Source organism: Enoplosus armatus, chromosome 7 (genome assembly GCF_043641665.1).
Source record: "Enoplosus armatus isolate fEnoArm2 chromosome 7, fEnoArm2.hap1, whole genome shotgun sequence".
NCBI lineage: Eukaryota > Metazoa > Chordata > Actinopteri > Centrarchiformes > Enoplosidae > Enoplosus > Enoplosus armatus.
The window spans coordinates 8,228,625-8,253,151 of record NC_092186.1 but is presented as its reverse complement, the minus strand read 5'-3'; the positions used below and the strand labels follow the sequence as shown (position 1 = coordinate 8,253,151).

Genomic DNA, 24,527 nt, shown 5'->3' with positions numbered 1-24,527 from the left:
CGACTAATCGATGGATCGCATAATTATTGCAGCACAAAAAAAAAAAAAATAAATAACATTTTACACCAAATATACTCACATATTGCTCATTTACACTAGCTTGTCAGTAACTTAACGTTGGGTGACGCGCTGTCAAAGGCAATATTGACTAACCTTAACGTTATATGCAAAATAATTGAGTGGTAACGTTAACCTACAGTTATAGCTCACGTTATTCATCGTATTCATCTTCAAAGACCCGTCACTGTTTATTTTATTTCTGTACACTAAACACCCGCGTGACTGTACCGTAACGCTGTCTCTTAATGTTAATGTTATATTACAGCGACAGTCTCACGCATTAAACTATTGGCAGAATGTTATAATAGGTTTTGAAAGTTAGCTAGTTAACTTACTTTGGGTTTTTGTACAGTCGAGGTCCACCTCTATCCCCCCGTCTTGGTGTTGAAGCTTTGAATACTGTTGAAAACAATTGCAAAGGTCAGTAAACTCATATCTTCATAGGTTATCTTTAAAGTTAACGCTAACTTTAGCGAACGTTAGCTACTTCACTTAATGCTAACAGTTACGCTACGGTGGCCTCATCAACGCACCTTGTCTATGATTCGAGCCAGTGACCTTTTGTAGTTAAGGATATTATCACCCAGTTGTTTCTGTAAAACATTGTCCATATCGCATATAAAAGTATGTTTTCTTGATGATAAAAGTAGCCGGCTAGCTGAACTAAAACAAAAGGCGCTTTTAGGTTCAAAATTCTTTCGCCACAAAATAGAGACAGATGATTGGACAGGGTGCATGTGGTCTCTTCAGAGATGCTAGGAAATCGTGATTTCCAAAGTGGCCATTTTAAATATTTCAATCGAAAGTCAAAACGTATTTAAAAAACAAATGCCAATGTTTTATTTTTTGATGGCAGGGTTACACATGTGTGTCATTAACATGATGGTGAGACCGTGTCCCATGTCAACATGATGATGTGCAACGACATTTAGTAGACATCATTTATTTGACGGATAAAACATCAAACACAAGCCCGAAACACACAACGTGTCGTCCCGCCAATCTGTTTCAACAAATTGCTAAACAGAATACCCCCAAAAGGCTATGTTTTTGGTTTGTATATTGTTGTTATGACTCAATATCCTTAGTCAGATTTCCGGATGTCGGGGTGATCGAGTATAACGGGAAGTACTTGAAATGGCCATTTGTGGGACGTAGTGGTTTTTTTCGACACGTCATCTTAAAGCGACAAACAGTAACAACTTTCCAACGTGAGTCTGCTTCGTACATCATCTATATATATATATATAGATATATATAAACAAATGCTCCTCCGTCTGAATTAAACACTATATCAATCAAATTATGATTTGTAAGTTTTTGTCCCGAATTGGCACGCGCGGAGAATGAGCGGGTGGTCCGTGAACGGCTCATCAGCATGGATGCTCGGACCCTGCAGGATCTTGTAGCCGCCGCAGCCTCTCTGCACTCTGACAGAGCAGCTGTGACATTTGACGGCGGGTCAGAGTCAGTGAGCCCGGTGTCTCTGCTGTACAGAGATTTGGCTGAACTGGCAGTGGAACTGTCTCATATCCTACGAAAGAACTGCTTCCCCAATAACGGCGTGATTGGACTGTATTGTAGTGATGATTTGTTCACCCCTGTCTGGATTCTGGGGTGAGTTCACTGTTGTCACTCAAAGTGTACCACTCCATGTCAAAACCCAGAATCTGACAAATGTATATGTGAGTGTGTGGCCTAAATAATTTAGGATTTCCGTGCTGTATCACATGAGTAATGTCTTGGGTGAGTGGCTGTGTAATATGGAGGATAATGAACTGCCCTGTGTTGTCTGCCAGGATCCTGCAGTCACCTGCTGCCTATGTCCCACTGGACCCAGAAGCTCCAGGATTCCTCTCTGCCAGAGTCATGAGCCAGTGTGGCCTTAAGTACTGTGCTGTGAAGACTGACATCCTGCAGGTTGAGTATCATATTTAATTAATGTAAATACGACAATAATCATAATGGCTAATTGTGCAACATTTGATAATAATCTCAGGGTCAAATTCAAACTTTAAGAAATACAGTTAGATTAAATATTGTGTCTCTCAGGATTGTCTGAAAAACAATAAAACATAAGACAAAATAATGGCCAGATTAAAACCTGTTAGGGACACCCCCAACCACATCCACCACCTCCTGCTCTCCGTGCTTCATGTATACCCTGTCGCCTCCAAGTTCCCATTATGTCCAGAGTGCACAGCAGACTAAACAACTTTATTACAGCCCAGAGACCCAGAACCCAACCACTGCTATGCCGGAATATCTGTCTGTGGTTATTTGTACTTTATTTCGGAATAAGAGCACAATACAAACTCAAATAATAAACAGATTAAAAATAGATTTTTAAATACTAAAGCAGGGCCACCCAATTAGCTAATAATCCAGGACCCACTATAGCTGTTATTGTACTTTAATAGTGTCAATAAACCTCTAAAGTTTATGGGAGCATCAAAAGCCTGAGGGCAATCTAAGATCTGAGTTTGTTCAAATAAACTGCATACAGGAGAATAGAAAAGTTAAGATATTATACTGTCATATACACTTTATTTACCCTTTTATTTGTATTTATGTATCCACTAGAACAGATAGATGTAGATACATTTACATTACAGTTGACTCTGTTCTATATTAGCATTTTCTTTTACAGTATTAACATGAATTTGTGATCTGTTGAAGTCTTCCCTCTTTGTCTTCGCTTTGTATGAATATTTACATCGATTTTCTTTCCTCCTCCCATCCAGCGATTCCAGGCAGCTCTCGTCAAACACATCTCTGTGGAGGTTTGTGTGGCGCTGCCCAAGTTCAAACTAACCCTGATACAAATCAAGCTGCTCCCTGCCGCTGAGCACAAACCAGGAACCGAACCGACCAGAACTCAGACAGCAGATGGCGCTGGTCTCTGTGATGCAGCCGCACACAGAGACTTGGCATACGTGCTGCACACGTCTGGAACAACCGGCCAGCCAAAGATTGTGAGGGTGCCACACAAGTGTATACTCCCCAATATACTGCATCTGAGGTGAGTGTTGATACATTTTTGTCTTTATTGGTCTCTATGTGTTTTTATTTTTTGATACATATTCAGGAGTGCACTTCTCTCTGCTCAGATCTTTGTTTCAGATGAGTGCAGGTGATGTGGTTTTCCTCGCCTCGCCCTTAACCTTTGACCCCTCTGTGGTGGATTTGTTCCTGGCCTTGTCATCCGGGGCTCAGCTCCTCATTATCCCCACTGTGGTCAAGAAAATGCCCAGTCGGCTGGCTCGGCTGCTGTTCAAGGATCACAAGACGACTGTCCTGCAGGCAAGTTGTCAAGAAGCTGTGTTTTGCTTGGAAGACGTTTCGGTCACTATAACGCGGTATTTTGTTGTTTCTGCAGGTCACGCCGACGCTGCTCGTCAGCTTTGGGCACCGTATACTAACACAGGAGGTGTTGTCGTCTGGCTCCTCGTTGCGGGTGTTGGCTCTGGGTGGAGAGGCCTGCCCCTCGCCGGCCCTGCTGAGGAGCTGGAGGCACCGGGACAACAAAACCCACATCTACAATATCTACGGTATCACTGAGGTGTCCTGCTGGGCCTGTGCCTACAAAATACCAGAATCTGTACTGCAGCCTAGCAACCCGTGAGTGTACCCTGTTTAAAATGATTCATTAAATCTGCAGTCAGTACAACTTTATTTAACACTGCATGCCTTTCAGCATGGCATCCTTTGTGCCTCTTGGGACTCCTCTGATGGACACGTTGGTGGAAGTAAGAGATGAACATGGCCGCGTTGTTACAGAGGGTGAAGGGCAGGTGTTCATAGGTGAGAAAGATCTCATTGACATACACATACATACAAATGTTATTTTGGTGAACAAAATCTGCATAAATCCATACGATCCTTGCCACAGGTGGAGAGGACAGAGTGTGTCTCCTGGATGATGAGGAGACTTTTATCCCCGGGACGATGAGAGCTACTGGAGACTGGGTGGATGTTATAGACACACAGCTGTGCTACCTGGGACGGAGAGACAGGCTGATTAAACGCCACGGGAAACGGGTGAACTTGGACAGCCTGCAGCAAGTAAGATGTTTTTATGTATATACTGTACTGTGCCAAATCTCAACGGTATAGAAATATAATTCATGTTTAGTGTCATACACACTGAAATGTAATAAATCCTATTTTCAACGTCAAAATGACACATATCAAAGGTAATAAAAAGGTATTGGTGGTACTTCATGACCTACTTAGGGCAGTGCTAATGTAGCATATGCTGTAGGTATCGCTGTTGTTATGTGAAAACCTTGTCTCCAAGGGTTCCATGCTTGTAGATGTGTCTCAGTCTAGAGAGAGATGTGCAGTCCTCAATCGAAGTTAAAGAAGTAATGATTTATTTTTTGGCCACTTGGGGGCAGCACAATAAACTGTAAACTCAACATTATATCTGGCTGTTTAGCTGCTAAATGCTCCACAATGTCCACCAGCTAGTTGTTAAATGTGTCTGTCTGTCATTTGGGTTGAGAAGATGGTGTGTTTGTCAGAGCTTTTTCACTGAAAACAGCTGTCTGCTGCTGAACATATAAGCAAATTACTGGTGGTACAGTCTTTCCAGACCTTACTTTAATGTGTGGTTTATATTTTAAGGCAGATATCTCATGTTAGGGGATCCTACCTAGGGTTATTTTTCAATAAGTACATGAATGAACTTGTAATTCATTGTAATTGTAATTGCAATTATTGTTTTTTCTATATAAAGAAAGAAAGTTAGTTCTTTCAAATACTGGATAAGAACTGTTTTTCGTAGGTTGAAGTCAAGAGGTTTTAACTGACTGTAAACATAGCAAGCTTTACATTTTTTCAGAAGAAGGGGAAGGTGATATATTAATGTTTGATCTCCTCCAGCTCATACTGGGTCTGCCTCAGGTGGAGGCCTGTGCCGTGGGTCTGTATGAAGGCTTTCGACTGCTCGCCTTTGTTGTGGCGTCCACATCTGGAGACCATAAAGCGGCTTCTCCTCTGACATCTGTGGAACAGACACCCTCGGCCTCGTCCGAGCAGCAGGAGGACCTCCCCTCTTTTGTGGGCGATGCAGATGGAAACCTGAGCAGACTCATCCTGAACCGGCTGTCTCTGCTGCTGCCGTCTTACAGTGTTCCTGACACGCTGGTGCTGGTCCCGGCCTTATGCCTGACTCCTCACGGTGAGCATCAGACAAACAGTCGACCCCACAGAGAGACGCATTCATTCACTGTCTCAGTTATCTTTACGTTTGTTTTACGGCAGGCAAAATAAACATGGAGGCACTCATGAAAATATACCAAAAACAGAGACAGAGTTTAGAGTCTGATTCTCCACGGGGAGATGTCACCAAACTAAAGCAAACTCTTCAGTCCTTGTGGCAGGTATGGCCAGCTTTTGACAACATTTAAATGCTTCCTGGTTTCATTTGTTTGTCTGAAAATGTTTATACTGTACTGAACTACCTATCGACAGGAAACTCTAGGTCTTCCCGAAGATGCGCCCATCGACGAGGAGTCCAACTTCCTGTTGAGCGGAGGAGATTCTCTGAAGGCACTACACCTCTGTGAAGACATCCTCACTGCCGTGGGAGTGTCCTCACCAGAGCTTTTGGAGGTTATACTCGACGGGGCCTTCACTGACATACTGCGCCATGTTGCGGGAGTAACACTGATGCTGCCACTTGAGAACAGCCCGTCATCGCAGTCTGAGGCCAAGAAACGGCACGTCGACGCTCCCTCTGCAGTGACAGCTAAGAGGGAACGCAAACAGTCCTCAGCAGACGGGCTGCAGGGGGGGAAACGGGCTGTTAAAGTTACAAGACGAGCAGGCGAGGTGATGGAAATGAAACTCAGAAATACAGAGACAAATACAAACTTCCAGGCTGATGCACTTAGAGAAAAGGATTCCAGTGAGGAACATAAGGATGATGTTCTGGGCCTCAGTCTGAGCTGGTCCTCAGATACAGGCAGATGTGTGGACGCCTCGCCAGTGCTTCTAGTACAAGACAGAACTGATCAGAGGTCAGATGAGGGGGAAACAACGGTGTTCATTGGCTCCCACTCTCACAGGATCCAGGCTTTAGACCTGACCACCGGGAGCCTTCTGTGGGAGCGGGTACTCGGGGACAGAATCGAAGCGTCGGCCGCAGTGTCTCCCTGCGGGACCCTCGTGGTTATAGGTCAGTGTCAGCTCTCCCTATACTGTGTTAAAATGTTTGGCTGTATGTTACCTGCCTTATTTATTTCTGGATCGTTCCAGGTTGCTATGATGGCTGTGTGTATTTCTTGTACGCCACATCTGGAAAGACGCGGTGGATATTTGAGACGGGAGACGCTGTGAAGAGCTGTCCTGCTGTGGACCCCCTCACAGGTCTGGTGACAGTGGGCTCACATGATGGGCATGTCTATGCCCTGAACCCAGAGGTGAGTATGTTTAACATGAAGGGACACTAAGGCTCTAATGATTCAGAAAACTCACAGATTCATACGTTACGCTGGTGTAACGTTCAGGTACTGCCTTTAATTTCCACTTTCATTTTGTTAAAACTTTTATTTTGGAATTAAACAACAGAGGCCTGTGTAACCTGGTGGGTTCTCATCACTGCACTTATGGGAATCATCACCACATATATTAAATGAGAATAAACATCTGTTTTGCAATGTTGTTAGCCTAATATTTCATTCTACTGAAAAATGTATGTTGTCACCTCTACCACACGATGATCCATGTTCAGGTGGTCAAGATGTATGGTGTTGTAGATATTGTTTTGATGTAATTAAATAAATAGATAGGACAGGTTTATAGGTTTTTTTGGGGTTGGGTTGAATCTTCATTCATTAGAAAAGGTTTTACAGGAAAGAACCAGGAGGAGCGTTCAAACCATGCTTCAGTTTGAAGGTCATCCCGTGTGTGGTGTTTTGAGAGTCTAAAAAGTGTGTTGACTAGTTCAGGATGCTGTGAAACCTGAATGATGTGTGGTATTTGTTTGTTGTGTCCTGTTCAGCCTTTTATTTATTATTTGATTGATTGTATTAAACACATTTTTTTTGGCTCCTGAGCTACACTAATGTACTAGACTGATTTCTGTTTTTTGTCACTGTGCATGAGAGATTAAAACAGTTTTCTCTGTGTTACGTTATCTAAAGTAGTAAATGTGGTAGAGATAAATCAAAGTATACATTTGTGTTCTATGTTTTTAGGTTCAGCAGTGTGTTTGGAGGCGTCACTGTGGGGGTGGAGCTGTGTTTTCCTCCCCCTACCTCCACACCTCACTCAGGCAGCTGTTCGTGGCTTCACTGGGAGGTCACTTACTCTGTCTCAACCCTGTGAGTAAAGAAAATACCAAACTTCAGTTAACAAGTTTGTCATTTTGTTCACTGAGGGACATTTTGGCACACGGTGCACTTGGATATCTGATATGTGATTTTCCCGTCCCAGGACAGTGGAGAGGTCCTGTGGTCTTACTGTAGAGACATCCCGTTCTTCTCATCACCAAACGGCTCCTCTGGTCACGTGGTGATCGGCTCAGTGGATGGAAACATCTGCTGTTTCAGCAACACAGGGAAACTGGTGAGAAGCAGAACTTAGACTGGTGTAGTTCTCCATTATATACCATGTTACAGTATTTTACACATGCTTGGGCTCAAAGGGCTAAACTGATGCTATGCTTACATACAAAGGGTGGTTTACTGTTGTATGCTTAGCTTACTATATTTCAGATTATTAAATAATGAAAATATTTAAGGGCTGGTGTTTTAAATATGAACAAACTTATAATATAGGATTTAGACTCTAGACGTTGTTATCGTCGTTATTATTGCTCATTTCTATTAGTATAATGTTGAGGAAATAACCATTGTATACTCTGATTTGATGATAATTAGTTACTGTTAAAAATGACTAATAAACATATGAATTGTTGTGATGCTCTAAGAATGCTTCCGCGTGTTATATTACCTAATTTGATACAGATGGTTTCATTTTGTGTGTTATGTGAGATTTTTTAGGCCATTCAATATAGCTGCATTCTGTAATTACCTTTCTATATAATAGTTTTAATTGTTAGTGGCGGAGTCTGCCATTCCTGTGCTGGGTTCACATTGCCTTCACACACAAGAGATTAACAGGAAGTGATGCAGCATGTAGCGTTACTGTTAGTAATTTAATATTTCAATTTTATGGCTAACTCTCCTAATACAGCTAATACAGTTACTGCTAATGCTAACTGAACATTTCCAACTCCTCTTCTGTTCTTCGTTCTCTCACTATTGTTTGTCTATGCAGGTTTGGGAGTTCTTAACTAAAGGACCCGTCTTCTCCTCTCCGTGTGTCACACCAGACCAGCAGAGGGTCCTGTGTGGATCACATGACGGCTGCCTGTACTGTTTGAACTGTGCCGACGGCTCTTTAGTTTGGACCTTCCAGACCACAGGGAAAGTGTACTCCAGCCCATGCGTGTTTGATGGCTCTGTTGTGGGCAGGAGGGGGGTTCTGGTGGCCCTGGCCTCCACAGACGGCACAGTGTGGATCCTGGATGGAAAAGATGGACGAATGCTGGCCTCATTCACTCTACCTGGGGAGCTGTTTTCATCCCCAGTGGTGTGGGAACAGTCTCTCGTAGTCGGGTGCCGCAATGACTTTGTGTATCGTTTAAAGCTGACTGTCAAAGAAGAAACGTAGAGGGATAAAATGTATTTCTGCACTGATTTTATAATAAACACCGATGACTTTTATGCTGTATCTGTGTCAGGGTGGAGAGGCTGCTTTGGGAAACACACTTTAATTAAAGTTCAGGGAAATAATGAGTCTACGGTCGTTCAGTTCAGACATCAGTATTTAATTTACATTATTCATAACATTTTGTATCTCTTTAAGAATTTTCTCATGAATATCTCTAAGTGGGACAAAAAAGTGCAAATAATACCAAACATTTTTCTTGTTACATATAACACTGCGTACACTACTGTACACTATTGTGCACGACCAACGTTAGAAACCAAATGACAAAGTGACTCTTTCTGACCAAAGCTCCGGTAACGCCCTTTGACCTCCATACAGTACATACTTACATACATACAGATCATCAAGTGAGTGGCAGGAAATGAGAATGTTTTTTTTCTTGTTTTGTTTTTTTTTCATCGAGGAAATGCTTACATTATTCTGTAAGATCATATCACATTGACGAGGAAGTGATGGCGTAAGCCTACAAACACAAATGTGTTAAAGGAGGACAGCTACAAAAACAATGTTATGTTACAGCAAGCAGGTGTTGTGTCTGTCCCCATTAGCAAAGCAAAAAAAAAAAAAAAGTCTAAATTACGTCATCACACAGCTATGAGGGTAATGTGCAGTTCACTGTAAATGCCCAGTAACACTTATGGTCTTCAGTGCTGTGTTTAGGTGCACCCACCGTGTGAGTTTGACAGATTCTGGTTACTTCATAATGGCGAAATTGTACAATAGCGTCTTTGAGAGCTATCACAGTCATCACGGACACAGTGAGAATTGTTATGCTAAGAATGAGTATGAGTAAAAAGAAAAAAGGCTTCTTTTGTACATGACAAACAAGGCTCAGAGAGGAGATACCGCATTGCTTCAACGTGGATAAATCCGCTGCTTCACATAAATAATACCAACGAGGGCGGAGAAGGCGTCTGTAACACTTCCATTAGCCGTCCAGAAGCAGATTCAACAGCTCGACTTATTGTTACTGGTAGCCCTTAAAACACGATTCAGACAGTTACCCTCTGTTGATTAAACACTGTCACATGTCAGAGCTTCACCTCCCTAATATAGAAGTGTCCCACCTTTTATTGTGTCGAGCGAATGATTTATTTACAACCATGGTGACACAGTTGGCTACAAAAAAAAAAAGAAATTGGGGTTGGCTATTGCAATGGCCAGCCATGGTTGTGATTGGCTGCTGAGGACTCCCCCTATCTCCTCTCCATCTATCTGTGTCCTTTTGGGACATATACTTTTGTGTGTGTTTGTATACAGTATGTGCATGCGCGCAACAATTGTTTACATATAACTGTGCGACTGTATTGGAATATTTGAATGTGAAGCGCACTTTAATAATAGTACCAGCCAGTGTGCGGGGATTACGAGGTGATGGATGGAGGGCTTTACTTGTTTCACAGTCAGGAGGGTTTTCATGGTGACTTCTGGGAGGGAAGGGACAGGTGATGGTGATTCTTGAGGTGATTCAGAGTCTGTGGGCAGTGTGCAGTTTCGATGCAGGCCAGGACCCAGTGTGAAGCTGGGGTGAGGTGTTATTTGATGATCTGAGGACAGTCGCTCCAGGCTTTGGCCTTTCGCTTGGCCAGGGCCAGCCAGGCCGGCTCCGTGGACACCTGCGGAGAGTCACTGGAGGGGAAGCGCTTTGACACCTCCTTGACAGCAGGTGGCGACGGTGTAGAGTCTGCAATCTCAACTGAAAAACAAATCAAGGACAAAAATTGGTTACAAGCCTATTTGTTTCACCATACAGCCATTTTTAGGCTCATTTTATAAAAGAATGTAGCTGATTTAGCTGCGACGAACTATTAATGTAATTATCAATTTGTCCTTAGTTTTTTTCTATATATATGGCTTTTAAAAATCAGAAAACAGTGAACAGTTAAAATCACTCAATCAAATAATTATTTCTGCAATATTTGGCTATATTATTTTTCTCACCGGTGACAGAGCTGGGTAAAGTGTTGGCTTTTTTCAGGTGATCTCTGCGCTCAAATCGTCCCAGGAGGCTGTCGGGTCTCTTGGGCTCCTCTGGTGTCTGAGGTTTAGAAGAAGGACTGGTGCTCCCGCTTCCTTTGCTCTCTGTGGGACTCACCAGTGTAACCTGCAAAAGAAATTTGTGAATGTAGCAGGAAAACTTCCAGATTATGTGAATGTCAGAAGAATTATTAGAAAGTGTATAAAGAGGCAAACTGGGGCACATACGCTGTCTCTATCTCTAGCTTGTTTTTCAGCTAGTTTGGCCTCTCTTTGGCTTCGTCGGTCCTCTCGATTCTGCTGCTGCTCCCTGAAGCCCTTCTGCTTCTGCAGAGCCAGCGTGATCCATAAGGGCCCAGCCTCCTTCTCCTGGACCTTTGCACTGTCCAGTGAGTGCCTGCTCTGTAATGACGGTTTTTCTGCAGGTGGACACATGCGTATTGGCATATTACTAAGGCAAGATACTGTTTGAAAGTTTTTGATTTTCGGTACCAATAGTTTTTCGGCAAAACCCCAACAAAAGCCAAATATTAAATGTAGTCTAGACGCAAGCAGTTGTACAAACACTTTACTTGAGTAAAATACAGCCTAAAACTGGCAAGATTTTGATTTAAATAAGGTAATTAAATAATATGAGATCAAAGAATAAGTAAATAAGATTAATGTGATCAGACATAGATGCCAGCTTTCGATACTCTGTGCAGATATGGATACATTTTGGTTGGTTCCAAAAAAGTATTGAGGTTTGATACCCAGCACAACATAATACCCCTATTACACTCAAGGTCACGTTAAAGGAACAGTTCAGCATTTTGGGAAATGCATATTTGCTTTCTTGCCAAAAGTGAGATGAGAAGATCGATACTACCGTCGTGTCTGTACGGTAAATATGTAGCTACAGCCAGCAGCCGGATAGCTTAGCGTAAGAACCGGAAATTAGGAAACAGCTAGCCTGGCTCTGTCCGAAGGTAACAATCAGTACCTCTAAAGTTAACCTGCACAAAAAAAAGTTGCGGCCAAGAATCGTGAAGTAGATTACGAGACATGAGAGTGGTATTGATCTTCACACCTAACTCCCGACAAGAAAATGAATAAGCGTATTGGCCAAAATCCTGATTAGCACTACCAGCACAGAGCTTGATCAAAGTAATACTGACCTCTCCTGATGAGTTCTGTCTTCCTGTCCGCCTTCTCTCTCCAGGGGATGTTAATGGAGGGGAAGAAGGACCTCTTCTCCTTCGGTTCCTCATCCCCTTGGACCTGGCCTTGGCTGCTCCGGTGCAACTGTGCCACCGCTGAAGGTTCCTCGCTCCTGTTCGTCTGTTCCTGGCTGGATGACTCTGCAGCCCCTGTCCTCTGGATCACGGCATCACTGGAAGGCCCATGGGCCACTTTAGGTAGCGGCGATGGGGGAGGTGTGGGGACTGCTCCAGCAGGTTTGGGTGACGTGGTTGGTCTGCGGTAGAGGGGTGGCTTGGAAAGCACTTTCTCACCTTCGCTGTGCGTGGTGGGGCTGGTAGACTTACCCGGTTTAGCCCGAGGGACAGCGGGAGAGGCAGATGCATGTAAGTACTTGCCAACCGCGCCTTCTTTCTGAGGCGAAGTGGGAGTTGATTTGTCAGAAAAGACAGAGGAAGCGTCAGAGTCTGGCTCAATGGGGGTGAGAGGTGAAGGGACGCCGTCAAAGCTGTCCCCGGCACTGTATCGTTTCTTCCTTTTCTCAGTGGACTCTCCGCTGTGAAAGCGAAGGGAGTAATTGGTCCTCCTCAGCTTTATGCCAAAAGGTGAGGGCTTGTCCTCGCTGTCCTGGCCTCGGTCCTCGCCCTCCTCTCTACTCTCAGACACCTCCGTCTCACTCTGAGCCCTGCTCTTGAACTCTGACCCCTCAGGTTTGGCTCCAGGGCTGGGAACCAGGAAGGAGGGGAGGTCTTTGGCAAACATACATTCCTCTGACCCTCTTTCTACGATGCGGACAGTTTTACTTGTCCTGCTCTGGGGTTTACAGGTTGGAGCTGGGGAGACTGGAGTGGGGCTGTCAGACGGAGTAGCTTCCTCTCCTGCTTCCTTATCATCTACAGCGAACACTTCAGAGTTCCTGTTTGAATCTCCAAACTTCTTCTTTGCAGGGGTGATGGAAAACTTGGCGCTGGCAGACATGGTCTTCCTGAGGTTTGTGTGGGAGAATGCAAGCTGGTCTTCACTGCTGGGTTGAGGCTGGATTCTGCTCGGGTCTGGGTACTCTTCGTACTTCCCCTCCTCTACCCCCTTGAATATCTTTGATCTGATGCTTGCCCATTCTGCCAGAACGGACTGGTCTGTAGAGAGCGAGGACTCGTTAAGTGATTTGGTTTTGCCAGACTTGCGGTCCGGTGAAGTCTTGCTCTTGGTTGGCGGTGTTCCCTGGGCCTTTCTATCCTCTCCTAAACCCAACAGAGACTTGCAGGCGGTGTCTTTGATCTGGTCTAAATTGACGGCGGTCCCACAGAGCTGGGCACCTGTCACTAAGATGGCTGTGTGGGGGACATATGGAGACGTTGGCAGGTTTGGGGAGTCTGGTCCTTCAGAGGAGGAAGCCTTGGCGCCCTCTCTTTGCTCGGCTGCAGCACCGCTCTGGTGGCTGGAGGCCGGCGTTACAGGCGTCAGGTTGACCTTCTGGAACAAAATCTGTTTTTCTCCAGAGGAAACTTTGAAAGAGAAAGGCCTCTGTCTCTCCTCCATCTCCCTCCAGCGTAGCTCCTCCGCCCTCCTCTTCCTCTCCTGTGGATCTGAGCAGCCATCAGCCTCCTCTAATGACAGCCTCCTCTGCTCCTCCTCCTCCTTTCTCATCCTCTCCTCCGCTTCCACTTTTTTCCTTTCTTCAATCTCCTGCAACCTCAGCTTCTCCGCTTCCTCCTTTTTCTTTCTTTCTTCTTCTTCCTCTCTTTGCTTCCTCTTCGTCTCAGCCTCAAGCTCCTGCTGCCTCCTCGCTTCTTCCTCCTCCTCTCGCTTTCTTCTTTCCTCCTCCTTTTTCCTCCTCTGCTCTTCCAGTTGTCTCCTCTCCTCCTCCCGCTGTCGGCGTTCCTGCTCCTCTCGCATCCTCCTTTCCTCCTCCTCCCGCTGCATCCGCTCTTCCTCCTCTCGCCACCTCCTTTCTTCTTCCTCTCTGACCCTTCTCTCCTCTTCCTCCCTCCTCCTTCTCTCTGCCTCCTCTCGAAGCCTTTGTTCTTCCTCCACCTGCTGTTTGCGACACCTCTCCTCTGCTAGTTCACGCAGCCTCTTCTCCTCTTCCTCCAGTTTGAGCCTCTGTTCCTCCAGCTCCCTCTTCCTCCTTGTCTCCTGTCTCTCCTCCTCATGGAGTCTCTGTTTCTTGAAGTTATCTAGGGACTCAACAGATGCCCTGCGGTCTGTGGAGACGCCTGCTGCCTCGAGGTCCTCTCGCACCACACCAGGAATAGACACCTCTTGGAGGTCCTGACAATGTGGAAATTTGATTAGTTACAATTTTATAACCACAACAAAGGGAGGAAAATGCCACAAAATAAACCAACAACATGACCCATTTGAGGCAACTGAGAGCTTGACTCTAACACTGGCTCACCTGTGTAAACCGCCGGTGCTTGCGGGAAACCCTCTGGTTTTTCGGTTTGACGGCCAGTTTATGCTTGGCAGCGGTGTTGTCTAAGCGAGGAACCGACTGTGGAACAGCATCCAGATTGATGGACTCGATGGTACCAGTTGGTGGAAGAACTCGCTTGGACCTCGGGGACTTCACTGGAGTGCTGTGTTGGGTTTCAGCTTGTTGAGCCCCTTGGACCTGCTTTTGTCACAATAACAGAGCATTTATTAAAGACTTCAACACATCTGATCTTATGCCTTAAAAGAGTATTCCACCGATTCAACATTGCACTCCTATAACAATGTCAGATCAAAATGAATGTAGCAGAACCAGATATACTATACTATGTTTTGCCACTAGCGGCTAAAGTAGCTTTCAATCCGCAGAGATGAGGAGCGGGCTACAGAGGTCTGATACATCTTTCTGACTCCGCACCCCCAGATTGTTTTCGTTTTCAAACTTGTAGTCTTCAGTTGATACTGACTCAAGTGACATCACATGAGGTAATTTATCATTTACCCAGCTCCCTCTGGGACCACAAACCTTTTTTTATGTCTTCAGTAGTACACCCCAAGACCTGTAAACAGACTTTGATGCGTAAAATTGGTGGAATCCCCCTTTAAAAATAGAATGAAATAAGTTGTTACCTTTGGCTCTGTGTTTTCTGGCTCTGCTTCTACCTGGGCCAAAACCTTCAGAGGACTGCGGGGAACCTCTTCCTCATCTGAACTTCCCTCATCTCCTTCACTTCTCCTCAGAGAAGGAGGCCTCTGGCCAAACTTTATACCTTGTGCTATCTGCCTCTGTTGGATCAACAAGAAAGGTTACACATTATGTATGTAGACAGAGGATAGCTGTTCAGCAACCGAGCACACGTCGCTACGAGGCCCACCTGCAGATTCCTAACTTTATCCGAGACGTTTTCCTGGGACATGCTGTGATCTAGACCGGCCTCAGCCACCGGCTCCTCTGGGATGAAGATGCTGTCGTGTGAGAGAGCTCGAGATCCGATGGGATTCAACTCCCTGCAGAAGAATGACAGCATCTTCAGTGTTGCAGCGTGACATTACTGTCAGTCATTCATTAATTTATCGTGAGCGGGTTGCAGCGTCCCTTCGTAAATCATTTTGCACAAAGAAATGAATGACCTCTTTACACACCAGCAGTTTCAGCACATCAATTAAAGCCTCAAACCGTGTTGAGACTTTCAGAAGCTGTATTTGAGCAGAGCCTCACCCTTTTGTCTACATATTGTGTAACCACAACTTGCTGTTTTAACACTTTTCTGAAAGTGAAAGTGAAAACAAAATCTGAAGTCAAGTTGTTTCTTGGATAAATTCTCCCCTCGCTGTCTGGATAAAGGTGGAGAGAAATTTGCAAACGTCCTGCAGAGGCCCTAATTTGTAGGTGAGACCTGTGGGTGCAGCTTTTATCATCACTAATAAAATGACAAGAGGAAAAACTCATTCATTTAATTATGTATAACTCAAACAAATGTGTGTAAAAATGAAACTTCATCAATGTCGTTACCTCAGACTTTGGTTGGACTCCTCATCGTCAGACACAACTCCATTGCACACTTCCCCAGTAGAAAAACTCGCCTTTAGCTCTGCTCCATCAAAGCCCCCCTTCGCCTCCCTCTTCTTCTTCTTCCCAAAGAGTCGTCTGAAGGGCTGGAATTTGCCCTGTCGCCTTCTCTCTGTTGGGAAAATAAAATAAATGATAACTACGGCTACATGCAATCAGATCATCAATCTTTATATCTCGCCCTCGGGCCAGACAACGAGCAGGGCGGTGGCTATGGGCCTGTTTTTATAAGCGTGTGTGTAGATAATGAAATGCAATTGATTGAATTAAAAGAAAATAAATCAAAAGAGCAGATGGAATGAGAAGAAAACCTTGGCTCTTTGGTTCATACTCACTCTTATTTACAGGAAGTGGGAAAGATAAACAACACGCAGAAAAAGGGAGCACCCACAGCCAGAGCAGCTTTAGAAAAATGGTGAACAAAATCCCTGAATTATTGACTGAAAACAGACAAATCCATAATCGGTCCTGAGAGAAAGAAAAGCAGTATAAGCCCACAATGACATCCAGGCTATCCACGTGGCTTCAATGTCAAATGTAAGACACATATCACATTTGACCTGCAACACTGCACAACCCTCCAAGATTTAAACGTGTGTTATCTACTGATACTGTTAATGACACATATCACAGCGAATCACTCTGGCAGGCTCCCTGATCCGGCAGCCAGCGAGGCAACCCTTCCCACCACGTCGAATCAGTATGGAGCAATAAAGGAGCAATGTGCTACCAGAATATAAAACAGGTTGACAACTGACCTACACAATAAAACAGAGCAGTTATGATAAACCCTGTTAGTGCTGGTAAGATCTGACTTTGGACTTTTGGTTGTTTCATGCCAGGATGTTATAAACTCTTACACATAAGCTAAACTTTCCCATGTGTAAAAAGGGAAAAACATGGCTCTGTTCTCTTTTTGTTGACATGATGTCAATGGAAAATGTAAACAGATATCTTTTAGCTTAATTTATAAAATGTAATAAAGAGTGTTTCCTCAGCACTGCTTTGTGTGTCGTTTGGCGTGTAAAGTCCGGCTGTGTGTTTTGTTTTTGTCTGTGTATCTGTGTGTGTGTGTGTGTGTGTGTGTGTGTGTGTGTACTTGTGGAGGTCCACTGGATGAATTAAGTGGGTGAGATTACAGAGCTACGAAGCCACTCTACACCACTGTGCAGACAGGCGTTCTCAGGGCTCTGTGGGTATCCCTTTCAGAGCTATAAGTAGCAACTGGTGTGGGATTTCACTTCGTATGCTGCTCACTATACCAGAGGCATCATGGGAAATGATACAGTAAACTAATTTCCCCACTTAGATCCTCGACTCTGAAGTGTGTCTTTATTTCTGTGTGGGAGAGTTTAAATGCTGTGTATGTATTTATATACTGACAAAGGTAGTTATAAGTATTTGATATAATTCTGTCTTTGCACTGCTGTATATAAACTAAAACACTGCCCAGGTTTAACTAAAAGGAAATGCTTTTATCCTGAATGAATGTGTCATGACCATGTAAATCACATCAAACAATCAATGGAAGTCAATTGTCTCACTGAGTCAGTCTTAACCATATCATCACACAGAAACCCTGTATCTCCACTGAACAGGACAAATGCAGTTGTGACAGATGCCACAACTCATTATGTGTCCAGTCAACAACTGGCGAAAATATAATTTTCTCTTACATGTTTTTTTCTACATGGCACCACTTCGCCACTGATATTAACAATTTATGAACCCTTCCTTCCAGCTAAAATGTATTTATATCTTCTTTACTCCCCAGCCCTCCTTTTCTCTTTATTTTACTGTAAAGCCATAGTTTGACATTTTATGGGAAACACATTTATTTGCTTTCTTGCCAAGAGTTAGATGAGAAGATTGATACCACTCATGGTCATGTTTGTACGGTAAATATGAAGCTACAGCCAGCAGCCGGTTAGCTTAGCTTAGCATAAAGATAAGAAATAAGTTGAAACAGCTAGCCTGGCTCTTTTGCAAGTAGTGTGTCTACCAGCATCTCTAAAGCTCACTAATTAACACGTTATATCTTGTTTGTTTAATCCGTTCAAGTGTAAACACAAGTTGCGGTTTTACTGGGGGGTTACATGCTGTGCTGAACCAGCGGAGAGTCCAGGAAATCACTGCTCCTGGCCAAGAAATAGTCCAGAGACAGAGCCAGACTAGCTGTTTAGCTGTGTGCTGGCTGTAGCTTCATATTTGACTGAACAGACTGGAGAGCGGTATCTTCACATCTAACTCTCGACAAGAAAACAAATAAGTGCCACTTAATTACTTATAGATTTGTCCATGGTTTTGCTTATCATCCATTTTCTAAACAGAGATGTGTTTTTACAGAGCTCTGATGAAATCGATGATATGCATATTACTCTGTCAGACCCATTGTCTCTTTCTCTGTCTTAGTGCAGTGAGTGATATTTATGGTGGTGACACTGATGTGCTGCTTCCCTGCAGCATGCTCTTCCAGCATCAGGGCCTGTGCAGTGTTTCTACTCTGGTACAAAGCCCATAATGCACTGCCACGGGCAGGCTCACACACTCACGCGTGAAACAAGAAAGGACACTTTTTTTTTTCTGCAGTGGAGACTACTCCACAGAGCAGCACCCAACCTACAGCTGGGGTTAACTCTTGCTTCCTGTGTCCTTGTGGTACAGTGTGTTTTGACCCTGGTCCTCTGGACTCAGACCCCTGCTGTTTTTTTCATTCGAGCCATCTGAACAGGGAATATTTCCCATCTGGTGAAGGCAAATTAACTAGCTGGCAGCAGAAAAAAACCCCAGCAGGAGGCTGTTTCCAGTCTAAGCTAAGCTAAGCGGCTGCTGTCTGTAGCCTTATATTTAGTGTACAAATATGAGAGCGGTATCAATCTTCTCATCTAACTCCTCACAAGAAGAGAATAAGCACACCTCCCAAAATTTCAAACTATTCCTTTGACATTGAATTTGGGGCTTTTATCTACTGTACACAAATGTGGCTCTTTGACATTTTTATATTGTGTTATTTTTCTTTTCTTTACACTCTAATCTTTGCTACGTGGGTTCCTGATGGCCCCTGATCAGGTTATGTCTTGCATGACTGCTTGAAGGGATCAAACAAAAGCTAGTAAAAAGGTGATCAAAGTCAGAAAAGTGGACACAGCACAGCCTATATAAAGGCTCAAGTCAAACCCATCACCACACCATGCAGTTCTTAGAGAGACGGTGAAAAAAAGCATTAAACTGAGGCTAACAGAGGTTGTTTCATCCTCATGATGTGATCATAGAATCTGCTGTAAAACACTGTCTCTTTAAGATGGCGCTAAAAGCACACGTTTTTTTTTCCTATTTACCTGGGCCTTTGGATTCGGTTACCTCTAAAAGCATGTCATGCTTAGTTTCCGTGGCGTCCGTCGCCATGGTCACTGCACACCTTGGCTGTGGTGGGAGAAGAAGGAAGTGAGCGCTGGGATTGCTGTTATCTTTTACTGCAGAGTGGGTAAAAAGAGCAAGTGTGAGCTTTTAATGGAGGGAAAAGAGAGGAGAGACACATGAGAGATCAGGAGAGGGGCACTGAACATTTACAGTGCTCGAGCAGAGCTGCAGTCGGACTTCATGTCTTGGCTTTATATTTTGCTCTCCATCGCCTCTAGCATTATCATCAAAAAGCTCCGCTTTGTTAGCTCTGGCAGCATGGCCTCTTGGTGATTGGCTTGTCTGGGGCACGATAAAGCCTCCGCTGTTTTAAAAGCAAAATGAGCCCTCTGAGGCCACTCTGTTGTGGCTTGTTGGGGTAGAAATGGTGGCACTAAAAACTCAGCAGTACATCTGAAATGAAAACACACAGCTAAGTGGTTGGGGAATGCAGATAGTGCCAAAAGACTCTTACAGCAACTGAGTTGTTCACTTTCAGCAGGATGACCATTTACCTCGTCTAATGATTAGAGCTCCACAGCAGAAATAATCACACAGACCACATGAACCACTTCTTCGTTGCATCTCATAAACTGACAGGAACCAACAAACCACAGACTGCTTCCTGAACCCTGAACCCGGCGCCCCCGAACACCTGTCTGCAGCACGTCAGCTGAGCCAGAGGTTTTCTGATGTACTGCGGGAATGTGTGTGCAAAACCACAAGCACCCTGGCCGGCAGTATATAACCAGAGAGTGTGTGTGAGACAGTACTGAGAGAGCCGGAGAGGAGCCCGCTGTCTCCAGTGGGATCAGCATGCCGTGGGCTTCCTTCCTCAGGGTCACAGTGCCGGACAGACTCTCTCAGAAATGTCTCGCCTCAGAAAGGCTCTTTGTTCCAGCGCAGAACAAGGAGCAAACAAGCATGTTTGGTAGTATTGGTGTGTGAGCGCAGACAGACAGTGTGTGTGTGTGTGTGTGGTAAGGAGAGAGACTGTATGTGATTGTGTCTGCTGGTGTAAAGAGAGATATTGTGGATCCTTTTTGTTTATTTTTGTTTGTTGACTGGACTTGGCTGCAAGTCCTAATGTTGAGCAAGCGTCTGTGTGCTAAGAAGCAAGTGTGTGACAAAAAGTGTTTTCTTTTCTGTTTTTTTGTCATATTGCTGCAGAGGACAGACTTGGGGAGCAGCTAGAGATGGGATGAGCGAAGCACGAGGAGCAGCCATGTGCTCTACAGAAGCAGAGAAATGCCTTTGACAAGGATGCAGCCGCATCATAGTATGGCGGTGGCATAATACGATGCTGCGTCTCAGCGCTCTCCAGCGACCCAGCAGCTCAACATCATTTGATGGTGACACCAGCTCTGCACCAGAGCGGCCCAGACAACTACCAAAGTCCAATAGCATGGCTTAGTGTTGTAGCGGCTAAGTGCCATAACCTTTCAGCACGAGTAGCTTGCTGACAAAGCAGACAGACGAACGTGGAACGGTTTACCTATTTCAGCTGCACAGCTCGAGATGGCTGCGCACCACTGCAGTAAAACCTTAGGGAACATCGATCTGCCCTTTTGCACAAAGCTTGTTTTACCCAGATGAGTGTCGCTGCTGCCTCCGCCGGGGCTTTGGGAGAAAACGGTGGAATAAATACAGAACAGAGAAAAAAAACAGCAGGATTCGGTTTGTTAGGTCTGTTAGCATCAGGTGCACAGAGGGGAAAACACGAGCATGGCATGGAGGGCGGAGGGCATGGGAAGGATGATGAAGCACTTCTAAACAGAAGAACATGATCTATCAGGATGTATGAGGTGGCGACGAGAAGCCTGATGAATCTATATTGTCATCTTCGGGTCTAGACTTACACAACGTCTCATCAACACTACACTCTTTGTCCCGATCTCATTCTCTACCATTCTCCGAAGTTTGAGCGGCCTCTCGTTTCCATGGCAACGAGACAGACGCAACACAGAATCAACTCACACAACAAACCCTTATCACTACAAGCAGACTGAAATAGTTCACTGGGCACACGCCCGCATGTGCCCAAACACTTCTCCTGATGTGGCTGTTTCAACAGAGTGCCAAGTCGTGTGCACAAGGACGACGAGGGAGTGTCCAAGTGCGCTTGTTATTGAGCACACCCTACGTGCAGAAGGGTTGGGTAATTGCAAATATGGAAAATGAATATCAGAGGTGTGTGGTGACTTCATCGTTATCTTCTCAGCCAGTCACACTACTGCTGCAAACACAGCTGTGAGTAAAGCACGTCATGACATGGCACAAACTGAATATTCCCCACAGTAATCCTGTTTACGTTCCAATCAAGAGGGCTGTTTTTATCCTGAAATACTATATTAACCAAAACCGTCTTACTGTGTCACACATCATATTGCAATTACAAATGCAATGCTACTCTCCGAGACAGGTTGGAAAGAAGGCCATGATGCTGGCAGCTGCTGCCCCGGGTAAGCCATCATTTTTGGATGAGAATATAAAAAGATCATCTTCGGGAAAGGGGGAGGGTTCTCATGACGTTTACTGACATTAGAAATCCTTCTTTTTGAATGTCTCTTTTTATTAATCCACGGTTCATTACAGACTGCTTTGCTGGCATTTGCTGTCCCAATAAACTTGCAGTTTGGATGTGAACCTAAATGGTTGCAAAGCATCTAATCAAAGTGTTTATTCACATTATATTGCATTATTATGTCATTGCTGCACATTTCCATTTTGAATTTCACTTGCACAGATAGAATAACAAAATGATCAACTCAATGATGTTAAGCTGACCACCAACTTGGTCCATAGGCATCTATTTTAAGCTCATCATGCAACTCTCAACTCCTCCCACCTTAGCGCCACACAGATTGGTACCAAACAAATGGATACATAGATACCAAACAAATGGGCAAAGCACCAACATATGGTGACACTGTTAGTGCTAATGTTCATGCCGACATGAAAACAGAGCCCCGTATGTGTTTGCGAACAAGCTCAGTTCAGCATGTCAGATCCAAACCCACGTCAATTTCACTTAGAGCTGAGGCATAATGTATTAACAAGGTTAAAGCTTCCAGCACACTTCTTCAGAACTGCTTGTTGGATGGTTGAATAGCTTCAGAAATGCCCTCCCTCCTCTTACTGCCGTCAGAATCGGAAAGACCATGTATGGGCATTTCTGTTAACTTTCCAAAACAGAAAATCCAACGTTCACACCCATCTCTCGCTGTGATTGGCCAGTTGTGCTGAGGCAGGAAAGTGAGCTGAGTTTTAATTTCTCACTCAGCTTTCTCATTTTTCATCCATGACACAACTACTTCTGTCTTGCCTGGGTCCAGACCTTTGAATCCGCCCACTCCACCGAGTTGACTGCTTCTGCTCTGGCATAGTGACATGAGACAGCGGTTTCTCAGTTGAAAAGCGAATGATCCAAAGAGCGGACAGGGGGACTAAAGAATCGCCAATCATCGCCACGGGCGCATGTCAAGATTCAGGCGGATACACTGGTCTCTAGTGATTGGTTAGGGCCTAATTGGAAGTCAACAGTCATGCTAGCAGCTGTGAGGCTGTACTTGGGCACAGTGGTGCTTTGAGCTAGATGCTAACATTGGCATGCTAACATTTTCACAATGACAATGCTAACGAGCTGATGCTAAGCAGGTATATTATTTGTTCACCATCTTAGTTTCATTTGTTTACATGCTGACATTCACAAATTAGCACTAAACACAAAATGGCACTAACGAAGTAAAATGTCAGGGGATCACCAAAGTCAGTAGGATTCTCCTTCTGGGGACTATGTCTGTCTGTACAAAATTTCACGGCAATCCATCCACTAATTGTTGAGATATTTCAGTCTGGACAAAGGAGGTGGTCCACCTGACTAACTGACAAATCCATCCACAGAGCCACGCCGCTAGCATGGCTGAAAACCTGGTTAGAGGTACTAAATAAACACTAGTAGTAGCTATCAGCGCATCACTGGACAAAATACAATCCCCTCTAACAGGCCTGCAATAAACACTGCCTTTATGAATTATATAATGTCCAGTTTCTGTTCAGACATTGTGCTGTAAGGTGTTCTTGGCATTTGTCTACTCCCTATATATCCACAGGGATGTGGACACGCGACAAGTATCACATGACCGTGGTTACATTTTCCACATTAGCCAGTGAACAGTGAACTGACAAATGCTCCAAGTGTGCAAACAAACAAACAACAGAAAGGCCTTCTCCTCCTGCCTGAGCATCTCAAACACAAACTGCCACTTGTGATATTCACAGTTGACATACACCAAATATTCAGTACAGTAATATTTTTACACTTCACTGAATCACCCTGTGCAACATGGGCTGCTCGTACTGGTTTTGCACAGAGAGTCAGAAAACACACAGAGAGAAACATAGTCAACCTACAAACTATGCGCGAGGCCTTAACTTAACATTTCATCAACTTTCTGTAAAAGAATGCCTTCTTACCGTCCTGCAGTCGCTCTGTGTGCGAGGGTATCTATGAGTGTGTGGCCGTTCCACCTGCCTGCTGTCACTGTGGATCTAGGGCATTACCTGGAGTCAGGTGTCAGATGCAGTGAGGGCTTAGCTGTGTGTCTGTGTGTGTGTGTGTGTGTGTGTGTGTGTGTGTGTGTGTGCCTGCGTGGGCGTACAAGAGAGCAATGAAGTAAACATCCCTTGATATATATTGATATAAATTTGATTGCTGTTCTAAGGCGCAGCCACGGACGCGGGAATGAAACTCGTGCCGGGGTGGGTTCACAAGTGCAGATGCATGTACAGAGCACATGTACAGTCTGAGGAGGAGGAGGTGTGTCAGCGGGGATCGGGGCAGAGTGAGCTCCGAGCGAGGAGAGATGGGCGTTCTCCTGTGTCTGTCAGTGCTGCTGTGCTGAGGAGGCACAAAGTGACACTTTGTTGCTGCGCCAGATAGCCAGTGCAGGAGAACAGAGTGGCATTCATCACTTCAACTGGCTGATGCCCACAAAGGCTTTCATTGTGGGTTAACAGTAGCCGTGTATGCACATGTGGGATTAGAATGGTTTGTAATGCGGTGCACCATAACTGCTTAATAATATTATGGTCACTAATGTCTGTTATAGTCTAATCTGTGGAGCTCACCTCCACACACACACACACAGGTGGACTGCTCAAA

At 44.6% G+C, this 24,527-nt stretch overlaps 2 protein-coding genes across 2 annotated transcripts; one reads left to right on the top strand and one right to left on the bottom strand.

Moving 5' to 3' along the window:
• Window positions 1-1,438: 1,438 nt before the first annotated feature.
• aasdh (aminoadipate-semialdehyde dehydrogenase) lies at window positions 1,439-8,745 on the top strand. Its single transcript, XM_070909229.1, has 14 exons — window positions 1,439-1,677; window positions 1,860-1,980; window positions 2,805-3,082; window positions 3,171-3,363; window positions 3,440-3,681; window positions 3,758-3,864; window positions 3,953-4,125; window positions 4,948-5,245; window positions 5,329-5,447; window positions 5,539-6,244; window positions 6,325-6,488; window positions 7,266-7,391; window positions 7,504-7,635; window positions 8,350-8,745. The coding sequence occupies exons 1-14, from the start codon at window positions 1,439-1,441 to the stop codon at window positions 8,743-8,745; spliced, it is 3,294 nt and encodes a 1,097-aa protein (XP_070765330.1).
• Window positions 8,746-10,340: 1,595 nt separating this feature from the next.
• On the bottom strand, window positions 10,341-19,369 carry cracd (capping protein inhibiting regulator of actin dynamics). The gene is made up of 9 exons (XM_070909493.1): window positions 19,303-19,369; window positions 15,908-16,076; window positions 15,270-15,402; window positions 15,025-15,180; window positions 14,360-14,575; window positions 11,940-14,232; window positions 11,011-11,201; window positions 10,747-10,909; window positions 10,341-10,501 (listed from the first exon to the last, which is right to left on the bottom strand). The coding sequence occupies exons 1-9, from the start codon at window positions 19,367-19,369 to the stop codon at window positions 10,341-10,343; spliced, it is 3,549 nt and encodes a 1,182-aa protein (XP_070765594.1).
• Window positions 19,370-24,527: the final 5,158 nt, after the last annotated feature.

Coding starts and splice junctions, on each gene's coding strand:
- aasdh (XM_070909229.1), top strand. CDS start 1,439: ATGGATGCTCGGACCCTGCAGGATCTTGTAGCCGCCGCAGCCTCTCTG. Junction 6,245..6,324: donor CGGGACCCTCGTGGTTATAG/GTCAGTGTCAGC, acceptor GGATCGTTCCAG/GTTGCTATGATGGCTGTGTG. Junction 7,636..8,349: donor TCAGCAACACAGGGAAACTG/GTGAGAAGCAGA, acceptor TTGTCTATGCAG/GTTTGGGAGTTCTTAACTAA.
- cracd (XM_070909493.1), bottom strand. CDS start 19,369: ATGGCGACGGACGCCACGGAAACTAAGCATGACATGCTTTTAGAGGTA. Junction 15,181..15,269: donor ATAAAGTTAGGAATCTGCAG/GTGGGCCTCGTA, acceptor TTGATCCAACAG/AGGCAGATAGCACAAGGTAT. Junction 14,233..14,359: donor AGCACCGGCGGTTTACACAG/GTGAGCCAGTGT, acceptor CCACATTGTCAG/GACCTCCAAGAGGTGTCTAT.